Genomic DNA, 19,180 nt, shown 5'->3' with positions numbered 1-19,180 from the left:
CTATAAGTGCATTTGTGGTTGATGCACTAAGGTTTGGCGTAGGTACAAAATAATCATTGATTGATTGATCGCCCTGCCTTACCGCCTTCCCCTCGCCACAGCACCTGTATATATGTATATATGTTTGTACATATTTAATACTCTATTTTACTTGTACATATTTATTCTATTTATTTTATTTGGTTCATATGTTTTGTTGTCTGTCTCCCCCTTCTAGACTGTGAGCCCGTTGTTGTGTAGGGACCATCTCTATATGTTGCCAACTTGTACTTCCCAAGCGCTTAGTACAGTGATCTGCACACAGTAAGCGCTCAATAAATACGATTGATTGAATGAATGAATGAATGAATCAGGTCAGACGTAGTCCCTGGTCCACACAAGGCTCCCGGCCTAAGGTAGGGGGAGAGCAGGAATTTAATCCCTATTTTACACAGTAGGCATGTGACAGAGTCAGAATTAGAACCCAGGTCCCCTGATTCCCCAGGTCCATGCTCTTTCCACTGGGCAGCCTGAGAAGCAGCCTGGCTTAGTGGAAAGAGCCTGGACTTAAGAGTCAGAGGTCATGGGTTCTAATCCCGTCTCAGCCACTTCATTCAATCGTATTTATTGAGCGCTTACTGTGTGCCGAGCACTGTACTAAGTCACTTTGGGCAAGTCACTTAACTTCTCTGTGCCTCAGTTATCTCATCTGTATAATGGGGATTAACACTGTGAGCCCCACGTGGGACAACCTGATTACTTTGTATCTACCCCAGCACTTAGAACAGTGCTTGGCTCGTAGTAAGTGCTTAACAAATAACTATTATTATTATTAGGCCACGCTCCTTTCCCAGGGTCACATATCATGCTCACATACAGGGGAGAATTTATCAGGACATCCAAAGAGATTTAGCTTATTGCTGCCCCGTACGTTTTTTAAAAAATTATCTTCCTTTGTAACCTCGTCAATTCTGGGGCAGACTAATTTCAGAGCTACAGGGAATCCCATTGCAGTGCATGGCATTGCAGTGCATTTGGTGTATAAAGGGCACAAATTGCAATTCAAAAAATTACACCCAGGCATCTTGTATTAGATATCTTTTTGTTTATGATTTTTACATTTTTTTTCTAAAATATTGCAATCCCTCCAAATTTATCACTTTAAACTTGGAGCCTATTGGAAAATCTCAGCTTATCTATTATCTGGGGGAATTACCAACATATCTGAATGGAGGGCCTGCGTTTTCACTATCATCCTGCTTGGCTATTTAGTTATCATTTCATAATAAAAGGACCTTATCATTTGACGATCTTCAAGGGTACTAGGAAAGTGGGATAAATCCGTACATTGTGCTAATGTTGAAACCAAATCCTTAGAGAAAGAGCCAGAGGATGACTTAAATGAAGAATTATGTTGGAGGACAAAAGTTAGAGAGTGGGTTATTGTGAAATTTTCCACAGCCTTGTTAAATACAGGGCAGATGTGAATTTTTCAGTTTAAAGGTTTAAAACTGATGGAATGTTTTCTTTTCTTGAAACATTCACATCGAGTGGGATTACAAGTATACCTTTGGAAGACATTCCCTTTCTTATTAGTTTTTTATGAAAGCTGTAAAATTTCAAATGAGATTACTCATTGAAACAGAAAGGGAATTGAAAAGTATTCTAAATTGAGTAATACTCCTTACATCTATATTGTGATTTTTTCTTTTCTCTTTTTTTATGGTATCTGTTAATCGTATTGAGCGCTTACTGTGTGCAGAGCACTGTACTAAGCGCTTGGGAAGTCCAAGTTGGAAAGACATAGAGACAGTCCCTACCCAACAGTGGGCTCACAGTCTAGAAGGGGGTGACAGAGAACAAAACCAAACATATTAACAAAATAAAATAAATAGAAAAGATATGTACAAGTAAAATAAATTGAGTAATAAATACGTACAAACATATATACATATATACAGGTGCTGTGGGGAAGGGAAGGAGGTAAGGCGGGGGGATGGAGAGGGAGAGGAAAGAGGGGGCTCAGTCTGGGAAGGCCTCCTGGAGGAGGTGAGCCCTCAGTAGGACCTTGAAGGGAGGAAGAGAGCTAGCTTGGCGGATGTGGGGCGGGGGGGGGCATTCCAGGCCAGGGGGTGTATGGCGGATGTGTAGCGGGCCAAAAGCGAGGAAAATGGAGGAGCTGGATGTGTAGCGGGCCAAAAGCGAGTAAAATTGAGGAGCTGGATGTTCCCCAATACTGCAGGTGAGAGATCCAATTTTTCTTCATAAAACCGAGTAAGCAGAAACGATCATGAGGCCAAAATGAAAGGGTTCTGCTGAAGCGGTAGCAAGCCGAGACTAGATGGCTCCATCTTCACGCCTCCTAAAGATGATTTCTTCCTTTGTCATCGGCAGGCATTGACTGAAATCGTTTGTTTGTGGGGTGTGATGAAACCGATCCAATAATCTGTTTTGAACGCCCAACTCCTCTAAACTCCTTGTGGGCAGGGGTCCCATCTACCAACTCTGTTGGAGTGCACCCTCCCGAGCGTTTTGTACGGGGCTCTCCACAGAGCAAGCGAGCGCTCACTACATAGCAGAGATCGATCGATAACCATTGATAGATAAGCAGTGTGGCATGGGGATAGAGCACGGGCCTGGGATTCACAAGGTTTGCTGCCATTTGTCTGCTGCATGGGGATAGAGCACGGGCCTGGGAGTGACAAGGTTTGCTGCCATTTGTCCGCTGCATGACCTTGGGCGAGTCACTCAACTCCTCTGTGCCTCAGTTCCCTCATCTGCAAAATGGGGATGGAGACTGTGAGCCCCACGTGGGGTAGATAAATAAATACGATCAATACGATTGATTGATAGGGAGAGGGTCCAACCCAATTTGCTGGTTTCCACCCCAGCTCTTAGAATAGTGCCTGGCACGTGGTAAGTGCCAAGCAAACAAATAATAATAATAATAATAGCATTTATTAAGCGCTTACTATGTGCAAAGCACTGTTCTAAGCGCAAGGTGATCAGGATGTCCCACGGGGAGCTCACAGTCTTCATCCCCAGCACTCACTAAGTACCAGGTACTGTACTAAGTGCTGGGATATAGTCAAGTTAATCAGATTAGACACAGTCCAGTGTCCCACACGGGGCTCAAAGTCCTAATCCTCATTTTACAGATAAAGTAACTGAGGCCCAGAGAAATTAAATGACTTGCCTAAGGTCACACAGCTCACAAACGGCCTGGATTAGAGCCCGGGTCCTTCTGACTTCCAAGCTTGTGCCCTGTTGCTTCTCATTACATGTTTCTATCTCTTTAATTCTTACTTTCTTTCAGATATTCATTCATTCAATCGTATTTATTGAGCGCTTACTGTGTGCAGAGCACTGTACTAAGCACTTGGGAAGTACAAGTCGGCAACATATGGAGACGGTCCCTACCCAACAGTGGGCTCACAGTCTAGATATGATACTAAAAGTTCTTTCTCTTGAGGAGGTAGTTTTGATTAATTGGGTAATGTATTAAATTAGTGTGTGAATAAATAAAACTTCCTTATCTAGTACTTAATATAGTTCCCTCGAAACTGTAAGCTCACTGTGGGTAGGGAATGTGAATGCTAACTCTATTGTATTGTACTCCCCCAAGTGCCTAGTATAGTGCTCTCCCATAGTAAGCACTCAAAAAGTACAAAAAGAAAGAAAAGAAATCTGGATTATCGAGTCCAGAGTATAGTGCTCTCCCATAGTAAGCACTCAAAAAATACGAAAAGAAAGAAAAGAAAAGAAATCTGGATTATTGAGTCCAGAGTATAGTGCTCTCCCAGAGTAAGCACTCAAAAAATACGAAAAGAAAGAAAAGAAATCTGGATTATCGAGTCAGTGGAATGAGAGGTCTAGTTAAATGCTACTCAGCGTGAGCTTTCTCCACCGTCATAGTTCTTCCTCTTTTTCGTCAATGAGTGCTTTACTTGGTTGCCTAGGTGTTTTATTCAGTCAGGATTGCCCTTTAGGATGAAGTTTTGAGGTCCCTTTTTAATAGTTACGGTCTCAAACTAGCACCTACTGGAATTTTCCCCAAAATGGCCACGTTTTCAATTTCGTGGACTGTCCATTTTCTCTGGGAACTTTCAGAACCATTCTCTTTGCCTCGAATGTCTTCCCGTATTTTAAATCGAAAGCTTAAATTGACTGGTGCACACTGAAGAAAGCATCAAATCATCTAAGGGTTTGTGATTGACTTGTCTTCTAACTAAAACAAAAGTTTTTATTCTGTGTTCACAACTTGACACCGTAGCCAAATTGTCTATTCTTGCCATCTAAAATTACTTCCACTACCAATTCATTTGCAGTCTCACAAGAGCAGCACTAGATATAATTAAAACTGCCATTTACAAAATCCAAGCCATACCTTTTATTGAAGAGCCTAGTGCAGTCTGTGGTTAGTAATGTCAACAATTTCCAATTCTGGTGAATTGAAAAATGTGTGAGAAGGGCATTTTTTATAAATGCCTTCTGTAGTTAAGCAATAGGCCGTTCTTTTGGTGAATGTAAAAGTGTTTTCAGATTTAATTACTTCCACTACCAATTCTTTTACAGTCTCACAAGAGCAGCACTAGATATAATTAAAAATGTCATTTACAAAATCCAAGCCATACCTTTTATTGAAGAACCTAGTGCAGTCTGTGTTTAGTAATGTCAATAATTTCCAAATCTGGTGAATTGAAAAATGTATGAGAAGGGCATTTTTTATAAATGCCTTTTGTAGTTAAGCAATAGGCCATTCTTTTGGTGAATGTAAAAGTGTTTTCAGATTTAATTACTTCCACTACCAATTTTTTTACAGTCTCACAAGAGCAGCACTAGATATAATTTAAAATGTCATTTACAAAATCCAAGCCATACCTTTTATTGAAGAGCCTAGGGCAGTCTTTGGTTAGTAATGTCAATAATTTCCAATTCTGGTGAATTGAAAAATGTATGGGAAGGGCATTTTTTTTATAAATGCCTTCTGTAGTTAAGCAATAGGCCGTTCTTTTGGTGAATGTAAAAGTGTTTTCAGATTTACATTGGTCCGATAATTTCCAAATCTGGTGAATTGAAAAATGTATGGAAAGGGCATTTTTTATAAATGCCTTCTGTAGTTAAGCAATAGGCCATTCTTTTGGTGAATGTAAAAGTGTTTTCAGATTTACATTGGTCCTATAATTTCCAAATCTGGTGAATTGAAAAATGTATGGGAACGGCTTTTTTTATAAAGCCCTTCTGTAGTTAAGCAATAGGCCGTTCTTTTCGTGAATGTAAAAAGTGTTTTCAGATTTACATTGGTCTTATAATTTCCAAATCTGGTGAATTGAAAAATGTATGGGAACGGCATTTTTTATAAATGCCTTCTGTAGTTAAGCAATAGGCCGTTCTTTTGGTGAATGTAAAAGTGTTTTCAAATTTATATTGGTCCTATAATTTCCAAATCTGGTGAATTGAAAAATGTATGGGAACGGCATTTTTTATAAATGCCTTCTGTAGTTAAGCAATAGGCCGTTCTTTTGGTGAATGTAAAAGTGTTTTCAAATTTATATTGGTCCTATAATTTCCAAATCTGGTGAATTGAAAAATGTATGGGAAGGGCATTTTTTTATAAATGCCTTCTGTAGTTAAGCAATAGGCCATTCTTTTGGTGAATGTACATTGGTCCTATAAGGAGCCTGAGTCTAGCAGACTTGGAAGAGTTATATATTTGCAAACACAGTGGAAGAGAGTTATTCTACTTGAGGTGGTTTCTGATATATCTGCTTAAAATGAGGACTCGGGTTTCCTTTTAAAAAGCTTAATTCAGTCCGTGTGAAAGGTGCACAGGCATGCAGAAGGGAGAGGGAATGGAGGAAGCGAGGGTTTAGTCGGGGAGGGCTTCTTGGAGGAGATGTGCTTTTAATAAGACTTTGAAGATGGGGAGAGTGATGGTCTGTCGCATGTGAATGGGGAAGGAGTTCCAGGCCAGAGACGAGATGTGGGCAAGGGGTTGGCAGCGAGATAAACCAGATCGAAGTACGGTGAATCGATTGGCATTAGAGGAGCCAAGTGAGTGGGCTGGATTGTAGAAGAAAGTCAGGGAGGTAAGGTAGGAAGGGGGTAAGTTGATTGACTGCTTTAAAGCCAATGTGCTTAGTCCAGTGCTCTGCACACAGTAAGCGCTCAATAAATACGATTGAATGAATGAACAAATGCCATTATTATTATTATTATTATTATTATTATTATTATTATTATTATTATTAGGACCACATAGAAGTCCCCATTAAAAATTGTCAGCTCCTTGAGGGCAGCTAATTCTACTTTACTCTCCCAAATGCTTAGTAAAGCGCTCTGCATGGAGTAAGCACTCAGTACATACTATTGATCGACTGATTAACCTAGCTCCCTTCTATTTTTCTTCTAAAGAACAAAGTATCAATCAATCAATCGTATTTGTTGAGCGCTTACTGTGTGCAGAGCACTGTACGAAGCGCTTGGGAAGTCCAAGTTGGCAACATATAGAGACGGTCCCTACCCAACAGTGGGCTCACGGTCTAGAAGAAGTACCATTTCAATTACCACCGGGCGACTCATTTTTTTTTTTTTATCCTTTTTTAAATTGCAACAGTCAATCAGTCAATCAATCAATCAGTCGTATTCATTGAGTGTTTACTGTGTGCAGAGCACTGTACGAAGCGCTTGGGAAGTCCAAGTTGGCAACATATAGAGACGGTCCCTACCCAACAGTGGGCTCACGGTCTAGAAGAAGTACCATTTCAATTACCACCGGGCGACTCATTTTTTTTTAATCCTTTTTTAAATTGCAACAGTCAATCAATCAATCGTATTTAGTGAGCGCTTACTGTGTGCAGAGCACTGTACTAAGCGCTTGGGAAGTACAGGTTGGCAACATATAGAGACAGTCCCTACCCAACAGTGGGCTCACGGTCTAGAAGGAGTACCATTTCAATTACCACCAGGTGACTCATTTTTTTTTATCCTTTTTTAAATTGCAACAGTCAATCAGTCAATCAATCAATCAGTCATATTCATTGAGTGCTTACTGTGTGCAGAGCACTGTACTAAGCTCTTGGGAAGTCCAAGTTGGCAACATATAGAGACAGTCCCTACCCAACAGTGGGCTCACGGTCTAGAAGAAGTACCATTTCAATTACCACCGGGCGACTCATTTTTTTTTAATCCTTTTTTAAATTGCAACAGTCAATCAATCAATCGTATTTAGTGAGCGCTTACTGTGTGCAGAGCACTGTACTAAGCGCTTGGGAAGTACAGGTTGGCAACATATAGAGACAGTCCCTACCCAACAGTGGGCTCACGGTCTAGAAGGAGTACCATTTCAATTACCACCAGGTGACTCATTTTTTTTTATCCTTTTTTAAATTGCAACAGTCAATCAGTCAATCAATCAATCAGTCATATTCATTGAGTGCTTACTGTGTGCAGAGCACTGTACTAAGCTCTTGGGAAGTCCAAGTTGGCAACATATAGAGACAGTCCCTACCCAACAGTGGGCTCACGGTCTAGAAGAAGTACCATTTCAATTACCACCGGGCGACTCATTTTTTTTTAATCCTTTTTTAAATTGCAACAGTCAATCAATCAATCGTATTTAGTGAGCACTTACTGTGTGCAGAGCACTGTACTAAGCGCTTGGGAAGTACAGGTTGGCAACATATAGAGACAGTCCCTACCCAACAGTGGGCTCACGGTCTAGAAGGAGTACCATTTCAATTACCACCAGGTGACTCATTTTTTTTTATCCTTTTTTAAATTGCAACAGTCAATCAGTCAATCAATCAATCAGTCATATTCATTGAGTGCTTACTGTGTGCAGAGCACTGTACTAAGCTCTTGGGAAGTCCAAGTTGGCAACATATAGAGACAGTCCCTACCCAACAGTGGGCTCACGGTCTAGAAGAAGTACCATTTCAATTACCACCGGGCGACTCATTTTTTTTTAATCCTTTTTTAAATTGCAACAGTCAATCAATCAATCGTATTTAGTGAGCGCTTACTGTGTGCAGAGCACTGTACTAAGCGCTTGGGAAGTACAGGTTGGCAACATATAGAGACAGTCCCTACCCAACAGTGGGCTCACGGTCTAGAAGGAGTACCATTTCAATTACCACCAGGTGACTCATTTTTTTTTATCCTTTTTTAAATTGCAACAGTCAATCAGTCAATCAATCAATCAGTCATATTCATTGAGTGCTTACTGTGTGCAGAGCACTGTACTAAGCTCTTGGGAAGTCCAAGTTGGCAACATATAGAGACAGTCCCTACCCAGCAGTGGGCTCACAGTCTAGAAGAAGTACCATTTCAGTTACCACCGGGCGACTCATTTTTTTTTTTTATCCTTTTTTAAATTGCAACAGTCAATCAATCAATCAATCAATCAATCGTATTTATTGAGCGCTTACTGTGTGCAGAGCACTGTACTAAGCGCTTGGGAAGTCCAAGTTGGCAACATATAGAGACGGTCCCTACCCAACAGTGGGCTCACGGTGTAGAAGAAGTACCATTTCAATTACCACCGGGCGACTCATTTTTTTTTTTTTTATCCTTTTTTAAATTGCCACAGTCTTACCGCCCGCCTGCCGAAACCCGGAGAAACCATCCACGGACATGAGTTTTTTATTGGCTTTGGTGGGAAAGGAGCCAATCAGTGCGTCCAAGCTGCTCGGCTTGGGGCCAAGACTTCCATGATCTGCAAGGTGGGTGCAGGAGCCGCATGCCGGGGCTGGGGGGGACGGCTTTCGGGGGCTCAGTTGCTCCGGTTCTTCTGAAATGCCAAGTAAAACCATTCAGAAAGATTCATTAGCGAAGCAGCGGGGCTCAGTGGACAGAGCCCGGGCTTTGGAGTCCGAGGTCATGGGTTCGAATTCCGGCTCCGCCAACTGTCAGCTGTCATCATCAATCATATTTATTGAGCACTTACTGTGTGCAGAGCACTGTACTAAGCGCTTGGGAAGTACAAGTTGGCAACATATAGAGACAGTCCCTACCCAACAGTGGGCTCACAGTCGAAAAGGGGGAGACAGAGAACAAAACCAAACATACTAACAAAATAAAATAAATAGAATAGATATGTACAAGTAAAATAAATAAATAGAGTAATAAATATGTACAAGCATATATACAGGTGTTGTGTGACCTTGGGCAAGTCACTTAATCAATCAATCAATCAATCGTATTTATTGAGCGCTTACTGTGTGCAGAGCACCGTACTAAGCGCTTGGGAAGTACAAGTTGGCAACATATAGAGACAGTCCCTACCCAACAGTGGGCTCACAGTCTCCTCTGGGCCTCAGTTACCTCATCTGGAAAATGGGGATGAAGACTGTGAGCCCCCCGTGGTGGGACCACCTAATCACTTTGTAACCTCCTCAGCACTTAGAACAGTGCTTTGCACGTAATAAGCGCTTAATAAATGCCATCATTATTATCATTATTATTATTATTCATTCAATAGTATTTATTGAGCACTTACTGGGTGCAGAGCACTGTACTAAGCGCTTGGGAAGTCCAGGTTGGCAACATCTAGAGATGGTCCCTACCCAACAGCGGGCTCACAGTCTAGAAGGGGGAGACGGACGACAAAACAAAACATGTTAGCAGAATAAAATAAATAGAATATGGAAATATGTACAAGCAGCGTGGCTTGGTGGAAAGAGCCCGGGCTTTGGAGTCAGAGGTCATGGGTTCAAATACCGCCTCCGCCAGTTGTCAGCTGTGTGACTTTGGGCAAGTCACTTCACTTCTCTGGGCCTCAGTTACCTCATCTGGAAAATGGGGATGAAGACTGTGAGCCCCCCCGCATGGTGTGACAACCTAATCACCTTGTAACCTCCTCACTGCTTAGAACAGGGCTTTGCGCATAGTAAGCGCTTAATAAATGCCATCATTATTATTATTATTATTATTCATTCATTCAATAGTATTTATTGAGCGCTTACTGCATGCAGAGCACTGTACTAAGCGCTTGGGAAGTCCAGGTTGGCAGCATCTAGAGACGGTCCCTACCCGACAGCGGGCTCACAGTCTTGAAGGGGGAGACGGACGACAGAACAAAACATGTTAGCAGAATAAAATAAATAGAATATGTAAATATGTACAAGCAGCATGGCTCGGTGGAAAGAGCCCGGGCTTTGGAGGTCATGGGTTCAAATACCGCCTCCGCCAATTGTCAGCTGTGTGACCTTGGGCAAGTCACTTAACTCCTCTGGGCCTCAGTTACCTCAGCTGTAAAATGGGGATTAATACTGTGAGCCTTCTGTGGGACAACCTGATCACCTTGTAACTGTTCTAAGCGCTTACAGTCTTACAGAGCTTACAGTCTTGGGAATCTCCAAGTGGTGAGGGAGTCTGTCTGTTCCCCACCGCCCTCAGCCTCCACTCAGAACTCAGTTTCCACCTCCACTTACCGACAGGCGAGAGGCCTGTTGCCCCAACCCCTCACTGGCCTGGAGGGTGCCAATCCCATGTGGCCAAAAAGGGCCTCTACTGAACAATCTTCCTAGCAGGAACCGCGATTCCGGGACTTTTCCTTAAACCAGAGACAAGTTCTGGCCCGCTCCGATTTAGTCCCGGCCCCGCCGAGGGCCCTCTGAATCCCACCATCCTTCCGTTCAACTCTTCCCGCTGGGAGAGGTGACGCTGTGCAGCACCCTGGCTCCTCTCCCAGCTGGGAAAGAATCCACCCTGATAGCATTCCTAGCCCCCGAAATGCTGGAATTTCGTCGGAATACATTTGAATACAGCCACGCTCTTTCGTATGTTTAGCCCAGTTAATTGGAATTTCTCTCATCCCTAATTATTTCTCTCATCTTAAAGCTGAGCATTTGATCTTTTGCCGTTGTGCAGTTTGCAGGTTCTTGTGAAAAGAAAATGCCCGCACTTTGGACATTTCTCTGTGTCTCTCATTGAGAAATGATCTTCTTGACCGTGAGCCCACTATTGGGTAGGGACCGTCTCTATATGTCGCCAACTTGTACTTCCCAAGCGCTTAGTACAGTGCTCTGCACACAGTAAGCGCTCAATAAATACCATTGATTGATTGATTGATCTAGAGCCTACCAGGTGCCCTAACTGGAAAGGGTGTCACCTGCAATTTTTGTATCCTTAGTGAAATTCCAAGGATCTGGTGTCATGACTAGCGAGATAATAAAAGTATTTGTACACATTCTTTAATAAAAGATAGTATTATTTTTGTGATGCAATAGGGGAAGTCAAAGTAAGAAAAGGCTTTCCTGTAAGCTGTGCAATTTTACCAAAACGCCTCCACCATATCAGTCTTTCGTTTCCTGTTATGTTTAACTTTTCCCTCCACAAGATTCCTACCTGATCTGCAAACTGTCAGAATATCTATTTGCCCATTCTGTAGGACTGTACTTCCCAAGCGCTTAGTATAGTGCTCTGCACACAGTAAGCGCTCAATAAATACGATTGAATGAGTGAATGAATGAATTGATTGTAATTCTCAGTCATTCATTTGGTCAGAAACATGATCGATGAGGCAAGCACTCAAACTGATTTAATCTAATTGTCTAGGATTTTGTCTTACGGTTGACTGTGTTAATCAGTGGCATTCATTGAGTGCTTCTGTGTGCAGAGCACTGTACTAAGCGCTTAAGCGAGTACAACAGAGACGGTAGACACAGTCCCTGCCCACAACGAGTTAACTGAATTATACAAAGATTGTATTAGTTCTGAAAGCCTTTTATTCTGGTCCCTGAATGGTGATGTAGGTTACTGTTCACGGGCCAAAGCATACCCACTCACTCTCAGTGTCACCCGTATTCTAGCCCCCAAATTAAATAGGTCCCCCCATTTGACATGGGAAAGTGATCAATCAGTCTGGCCATAACACTGTTTTCGCTGCAGAATCATTCATTCATTCGTTCAATCGTATTTATTAGCGCTTACTGTGTGCAGAGCACTGTACTAAGCGCTTGGAAAGTACAGTTCAGCAACAAATAAAGACAGGAAACGTTCTTCCAACAACGCACGTGTGTCTGGACGCGACGCAGTGTGGTGTCGGAAGAAATTTAATCTTGGCCTTTCTCCAGCTACTAATTAGACTTCAGCATTTTTGGGAGGGCCGTAGCAGTTTATCATCAATCAATCCGCGGTGTTTGTTGAGGATTTACTGAGTACGGTGCACTTAGTTTAATCACGCTCATGTCTTCTCGTCCCAGTCGCCAGCATTTGGCAGCCCCTGTGTGGGCTCTTATTTGACCGTTCCGAGGACTGAAGCTGGTATTCGGACTCTGTTGAGTTGGAAGAATTTCCCAAAGAACCAGTAGCATATACTAACTCCTGGTTCCAGGTGGCTTGTTGGATCTCCAACTTCTTGGCTCAGGAGGGCAAGGAGGAGCAGTTGAGAGGAGGAAATCCCCCAGTGGACTTTAAATGTTCCCTTTCTGCAAAAGAGAAAAGAAAGAAGGTGAGGGAAAGACAGAAACCCTTCCTCTTCTCTAAGCAGAAAGAAGTGTCCAGTAGAAACTAGAGAGGAGGAACTGGTGGGTATCATTTTGATATCAGAATATTGGTTGCACCACTAAACAGTGGACTGACGTTTAAACACAGAACAGCTGAATCCAGGACTCATACTTCAATCAGTCCTGTTTTTTGAGCGCTTACTGTGTGCAGAGCACTGTGCTAAGCACTTGGGAGAGTACGACACAAAAATATAACAGGCACATTCCCTGCCCACGAGTTTACGATCTAGAGAGGGAGAATATCTTCCCAGGCACACTATGAAAGTTTGGCGACAGGCTGGTTGACTGCAGGCAAAGTAAGCTGTCTGGTCCTATATTCATTCATTCATTCAATCGTATTTATTGAGCGCTTACTGTGTGCAGAGCACTGTACTAAGCGCTTGGGAAGTCCAAGTTGGCAACATAGACAGTCCCTACCCTACAGTGGGCTCACAGTCTAGAAGGAATTAGACTTCAGCAATAGGCAATAGGCAGGCACATCAGGTCAGGCAGTACCAGCATCATCAGTGCTATTTATTGAGCACTTAATGTCTGTGGAGCACTGTACTAAGCGGTTGGGAGAGTACAATCCAACAGGGTTGGTGGACATATTCTCTGCCCACAAGCAGCGTACAGTCTAGAGGTACAAGCCAAAAGGTTAGATTTAACTGCCAGTCACTTAGTGGTGAGCTCAGAGACACAGAACTCGTAATTTCTGACAATTATGATAATTAATATGTGCCATGCACTGGGGGAGATAAAAGATGGTCAGATCAGGCACATTTCTTCTCGTCCATCCTGGTGATGTTTTTCTTTATTTTGGTTTTTATAAAGGTCATTCAAATAAGACTTCGTAAGAATAAAGTTACATGAAGATATCCTTAGATATAAACACTGATTTTTCCTCCTTCTTGGGTATTTCAAAGTGGAGAAAATACTGCGTGGCTCAGTGGAAAGAGCACGGGCTTTGGGGTCAGAGGTCGTGGGTTCAAATCCTGGCTCCGCCACTTGTCAGCTGTGTGACCTTGGGCAAGTCACTTCACTTCTCTGGGCCTCAGTTCCCTCATCTGTAAAATGAAGACTGTGAGCCCCGTGTGGGACAACTTGATTATCTTGTATCTACCCCAGCGCTTAGAACAGTGCTTGGCACATAGTAAGTGCTTAACAAATACCAATCAATCAGTCGTATTTATTGAGCACTTACTGTGTGCAGAGCACTGTACTAAGCACTTGAACATTATTATTATTATTACCAACATTATTATTATTAAATGGTAAATAATATTTTGTACTGTTCTTGTTATACTGTCGTAAAGCAGGGTCACCTAGTGGACAGAGTTCCAACCTGGAAGTCAGAGGCCTGAGTTCTAATTCCGACTCTGCCATTTACCTGCTGTGTGGCCTTGGGCAAACCCTTTGACTCCTCCGTGCTCCCACTTCCTCATCTCTGAAATGGAAATTCAGGGTCTGTTCTCCCTCCTACTTAGACTGTGTGCTTTATATGGGACAGAGACCATCTCATATCTGTATGTTGTCTAGCAAATGCTATTATTATCATCACTATTATTATTTTAATATTCTTATTACTCCTCCCTACCCTTTCTCAAATCGGTCCTTAAAAAGTTCTGAATTCCTATTTTCCTGTAAAATACTCATCTCAAGAGCAGTAGTACTTATCTGGAGCTTTCCTTCATTTTGTTTTACAGCAATCGTAACAGTTCAGCAAAACAAAATTACAATGAATTATAGTAATATACAGTTTTATCTAATAACCAATGTGCTTGTGCCATATAACCCCAAGCCCTGCATTCTTATTTTCCCATAAAACATTAACTTCAGAAGTAATATCTCTTCCAAAGATTGTCTGTAGGGATGGGATATTAACCTTTGGTCCTGGTTTTGGTCAAGGCGGGAATCAGACTTTTGTCAAAGATGAAGCAGTTTGACTTGGCAGGCAGCCTAGACTGATCCTCAGCATTAGTTTTCTGATGTATCCCAAAGAAGTAGATAATAGGTCTTTGGGGGTTTCTTACGAAAATATTAAGTTTGAAATCTACTTTGTTCCCTGCTGCAAGTTTTTATCAGTGTATAGATGTTAAATATTCTGTAGGTTCTACTTCTGAAGGACTACAGTGCTCTGCACGTAAGCACGCAATAATAATTGACTAGTCAATATTAATTGACTATAACCTGCTTTAACTTCACTCTAACTATAATGGAATGTGGACACTACAAGATGTTATTTACTATTTAAACCCCAGTATTTTCTCCAGTTTGAAAGCTTTTTATTTTTAATAACCAAAGTTGTTGAGCTTGCTGTGCAGCAGTGTAAAAAAACTAAATAAATTCTAGGAGGAAAAAGGACAGAAATTTTTTATGCAGAACAGATGGAGCAGAACATACATTACTCTGATTTCTTTTCCAACTCGATTAATTTACAAACGAAACGTCTCTGTACCAAGACCGAATTCCAGCTGCGATGATGTAAACTCTCTTGGAGGGCACATGGAAAAAGCTCCGATGTTGAGCTGGGGGGAAAGTGTATGTCAAGAAATAGTGAATAGTGAGAATAAGCGAGTGTGAAGTACGTCAATATTTATATAGGTGCGGATCCCAGTCACAAAAAGAAATGTTGTGGTACTAGTTTGTGGAGTTTGTTCCCTATAGCCGTGGACCCGCGTGAGAGGTCTAGGTAGTTGATATTTGAAGATAAGAGTCTAACGAATATAGAAAATGAAACTGCCCTTCCCAGAGTGAATAACAGCATCTAACATACGACTAAAGTCGTCAGAGTAGCTCACCCCCTCTCCCACAATTACTTGGCGGTTAAGCAGTCTAGTGCTTGACCACGGAAGAAGAAATGATTCCAGAATCCAATGAAACACAGTTTGAAGCTATGAAACATCAATATTCATGCCCAGAAAATATCGTCCACGCACTAGACCACGCTGGACTGGAACAGTTGGAAGAGGGATGGATCACTCGGAGGGAAAAAAATAAATCCTGCTTCCTGAGAAGCAAAAAGTTACAAGAAAGTCTGGGTCATCTAACACGCAGGACCCCCTCGGCTATCTTTTTGTCAGCCCATCGCCTCGGGCTACCTGAGGACAGAGTTCTTGGTCACGGGGCTTGGCCGTTCCCTAGCAGGTGGAAAATCTCTACCATTTCTGGAACCCAGACATCAGTGCTCCATATTCATTCACTCATTCAATCGTATTTATTGAGCGCTTACTGTGTGCAAAACACTGTACGAAGCGCTTGGGAAGTACGGGTTGGCAAAATGTAGAGACGGTCCCTACCTAACAGCGGGCTCTCAGTCTAGAAGGGGGAGACAGACAACAAAACTGAACATGTGGACAGGTGTCCAGTCGTGAGAACAAACAGATGATAACTGCAGGTGGCTTCAGTGGCGCATACCATCAATCAAAATAATAATAAAAGTAATTGGGGTATTTGTTAAGCGCTCACTGTGTGCCAGGCACTGTTATAAGCGATGGAATAGATACAAGATAATCAAATTGGACTTTGTCCCTGTGCCACATAGGCTCACAGTCTTAGCCCGTATTTTACAGATGAGGGAACTGAGGCACAGAGAAGTGAAGTGCCTTCCCCAAGGTCACACAGCAGGCAAGTGGTGAAGCAGGGATTAGAGCCCAGGTCCTTCTGAATCCCAGGCCCTTCATGAGGCTAACCCTTCTCCTGCCGTGCGTCAGCGTGCCCCAAGCAGTGATCCGGAACAAGGAATTGTAGACATTTCCCCGCCGCAGTGCAGCAGACACCACATCAAAGTTAACTAACATTGGAATTGCAGCCCCGTTCTTGTGGGTTAGCTCTTCAGAAGGCTCTCTGGAGACCCCGAGGGTCTAACGTCAAAGGCAGCGATGAACCAGCGTTGCCACCGTATACTTGCAGACGAATTTCTGAAGACGAATTTCTACTGGAAAGGCCCCAAAAGACAGTGGGGAACAGAAGCAATGTCAGCAGGATCCATCTACCCTGGTCTTCTCTCCTGTGGCCGGCATAGCCCTGCATGGACACAGTAGATGACAAGAGGCCATTGTGGCAACCCTCCCACCCGCCATCTAAACCGGGACCTGACTGGGAATGTCTGGCGCCAAAGCGACACCTCACCTAAAACGAAATCACATCCTTCCTTACTCATTTGCCGCAGGTCATTTTCCATCGCCGCCAGAACTGCTCACTGACGGTGAACCGGGGGCCCGTTTTCCCCCTGAAATGCAAAGCGACTTGTGCTTAACAAGATCAGTCTGGGACTAGGGACTAGGAAACTGAAACTCCGGAGTAGGCGGACATGTTCAAGTGAGTATTGGGAAGATCGGGTGGGGCCTTGCCCCGCAGCAATCGTCAGGAATGAGTTTTAGGTCGTTTCGTCAGCTCCTTTCTCATTTGGCGGCGACTCGACTTCCTCGCCGAAGGCTGGTACTGAGCTGGGCGTGGGAGAGGACTGGGGCATCGGCAGCCTGGCCTGCAGATGATGCAGCCGACCGTAATGGGTAGAACCTCGATTTGCCTTCCGTCTCTCTTTGGGGGCTGGCATCGAACCAGACTGGGCACTCCGCAGCTGGAGCCCTGTGAAGTTACGTCGGCCTGGGTCAAGTTAGCGTTTTGGCACCGCCTATCCTCCACTGGAAACGGATAATATTATTTGCGTCATTGTTTATATAGGTGCAGATCAACTTTTTCAGACTGTGCATTGCAGTGTGGACCACAGAGAATGCCAGGAACTGCAGCTCCCCCAGGTTGGAGGAAATCCAAAATAAGAGGATTGCAGGGCCACCTCCCTTACCTAAGCCTAACCAGTTAAACCATTCCAAGGGCCGTTCAGATTCGCTGGAATCACAGGCTAATGTGAATCTCTGTGCAGGCCTTTGTCCCACTGGGCTATTTTAGTTCTCTCCCTTTCCCTTGGGCTGGGCAGTGGTAATAATAGTGATTATAGTATTGATTAAGTGCTTATTAGGTGCCTGGCACTGTACTAAGCACTGGGATAGAGTCAAACTGGGTTGGACACAGTCCCTGGCCCACATGGAGCACACAGTCTTCATCCCTATTTTACAGATGAGGTGACTGAGGCCCAGGGAGGTTAAGTAGTTTGTCCAAAGTTGCACAGCAGACAGGTGGCAGAGCCAGGATTAGAACTCAGGTCCTCCTGACTCCTAAATCTGTGCTCTACATGCTAGACCACGCCCTCTTTTTCAGATCAGCGCCCTCCCCGCCCTGACCCTAGGCCTCTCTGCTTTCTAGCATCGAGCAGTCAATGGTATTTATTGAGCACTTACTATGTGCAGAGCACTATTCTAAGCATTTGGGAAAGTACAGTCTAACAGAGCTAGTAGACACATTCCCTGTCCTCAACGATGCATCCTCCTACCCTCCCCACCTTGAAGGGGAAGGGAAACAAAGGAAACAAACATACATCGTCAGTAACATTAGAAAGAAATGGGCTGAGAACATTCATTTGGGTCCAAGAAAAGAAAAGCTCTATCTCCCAGTCAGAACCTGGTTAGTGCCAATGGACAAAAACTGGCATTTCTGGATATCCGCGGACTCCAGTCTCCGCCCCTTAACAGCTCCCAGATCAACCGAGAAGCAGTATGCCCTAATGGAAAGGCCCTGAGTGTCAGAGGGCCTGGGTTCTAATCCTGCCTCTGCCAATTGCTTGCAGTATGACCTTGGGTAAGTCACCTAACTCCTCTCTGCCTCTGTTCTACCTCCTATTTAGACCGTGAGCCCCATGTAGGACAGGGAGTGTGACCGACCTAATGAACGTATTCCCACCCCAGTGCTTAGAACGGCGTTTGACACGTAGTAAGTGCTTAACAAATACCATAAAAAAAAATAGAAATGGAAAGTCCCTGCCCCATGTTCCCTCCCAGGCATGGAAGAAGGGAAATGGGATTTTGCCCAAACCTGGCACCATTGTTTAAATCGTCCCGTACAGTGAGAGATGAGAATCAGAACCTGCAGGGAACATACGCAACGAAAATAGACGAAGCAAAAGGCTGAGTAAAGTAGGTTTCTTTTCAAAGAGTAGTGTAGACCCACCTCGCCACTAAGAGCCAAAGGAAGTCGCCTCCAAGTCAGCATCCAAAGAACCCTCTTTCTTTTTTGTCTGGCCCACCCTCTTGCAGTCAAAGAAATTCCACTGCTAAGCAATCTACTTATCCTTAGTTTTCAGTCGGCTCTGTTCATTTTATTGAAATAGATTTTCCATCCTCCATGCTTTAGAACAGCTGGATTCTGCTTCTCCCATGCTTCAACTTTGCCACCACCCATGAATCCCATTCATTTCTAACCATCAAACCTTTTTACAAGTGGAAGTATAAGAAACAGAAAGCAAACTGCCTTTCTTCCCTCGCTCCCAAGTGGAGTTTGCTGTGCCAGTAATTAGAAAATTGCCTTTTAACTGAGCAGATTTGCTCTGGAAATCATTTGAGAGAATAAATCTGGAACCCCACAATGTCATTTTGTAGTCATTTTTCACAAAGCCGTAATATCACATTTTAATGACTCGTAACACCTGGTTTTTCTAATGGGAGAGACTTAGCAACCAAAAAGGTTTTGAAAACTAAATTCAGAAGAATTGGCTTCCAGCCTGAGTCACAGGAACTGGATGTGGCCACAGTTACCTGATGAATTGAATTTAGACTGGTGCCAACGATGAACCTCATCAGCTGGGGTTTGTGGTACGT

At 43.3% G+C, this 19,180-nt stretch overlaps 1 protein-coding gene across 1 annotated transcript in view; it reads left to right on the top strand.

Moving 5' to 3' along the window:
- RBKS (ribokinase) overlaps nt 1-19,180 on the top strand; it is a 90,168-nt gene that overhangs the window by 16,013 nt on the left and 54,975 nt on the right. The window contains exon 2 of the mRNA XM_038751500.1: nt 8,570-8,702. Coding sequence (XP_038607428.1) covers nt 8,570-8,702 — 133 coding nt within the window. The remainder of the gene's footprint in view (nt 1-8,569; nt 8,703-19,180) is intronic.

The sequence above is a fragment of the Tachyglossus aculeatus genome, chromosome 9, assembly GCF_015852505.1.
Source record: "Tachyglossus aculeatus isolate mTacAcu1 chromosome 9, mTacAcu1.pri, whole genome shotgun sequence".
Lineage (NCBI taxonomy): Eukaryota > Metazoa > Chordata > Mammalia > Monotremata > Tachyglossidae > Tachyglossus > Tachyglossus aculeatus.
Note: the sequence above shows the minus strand (reverse complement) of the source record. Positions and strands in the feature narration are given on the sequence as shown.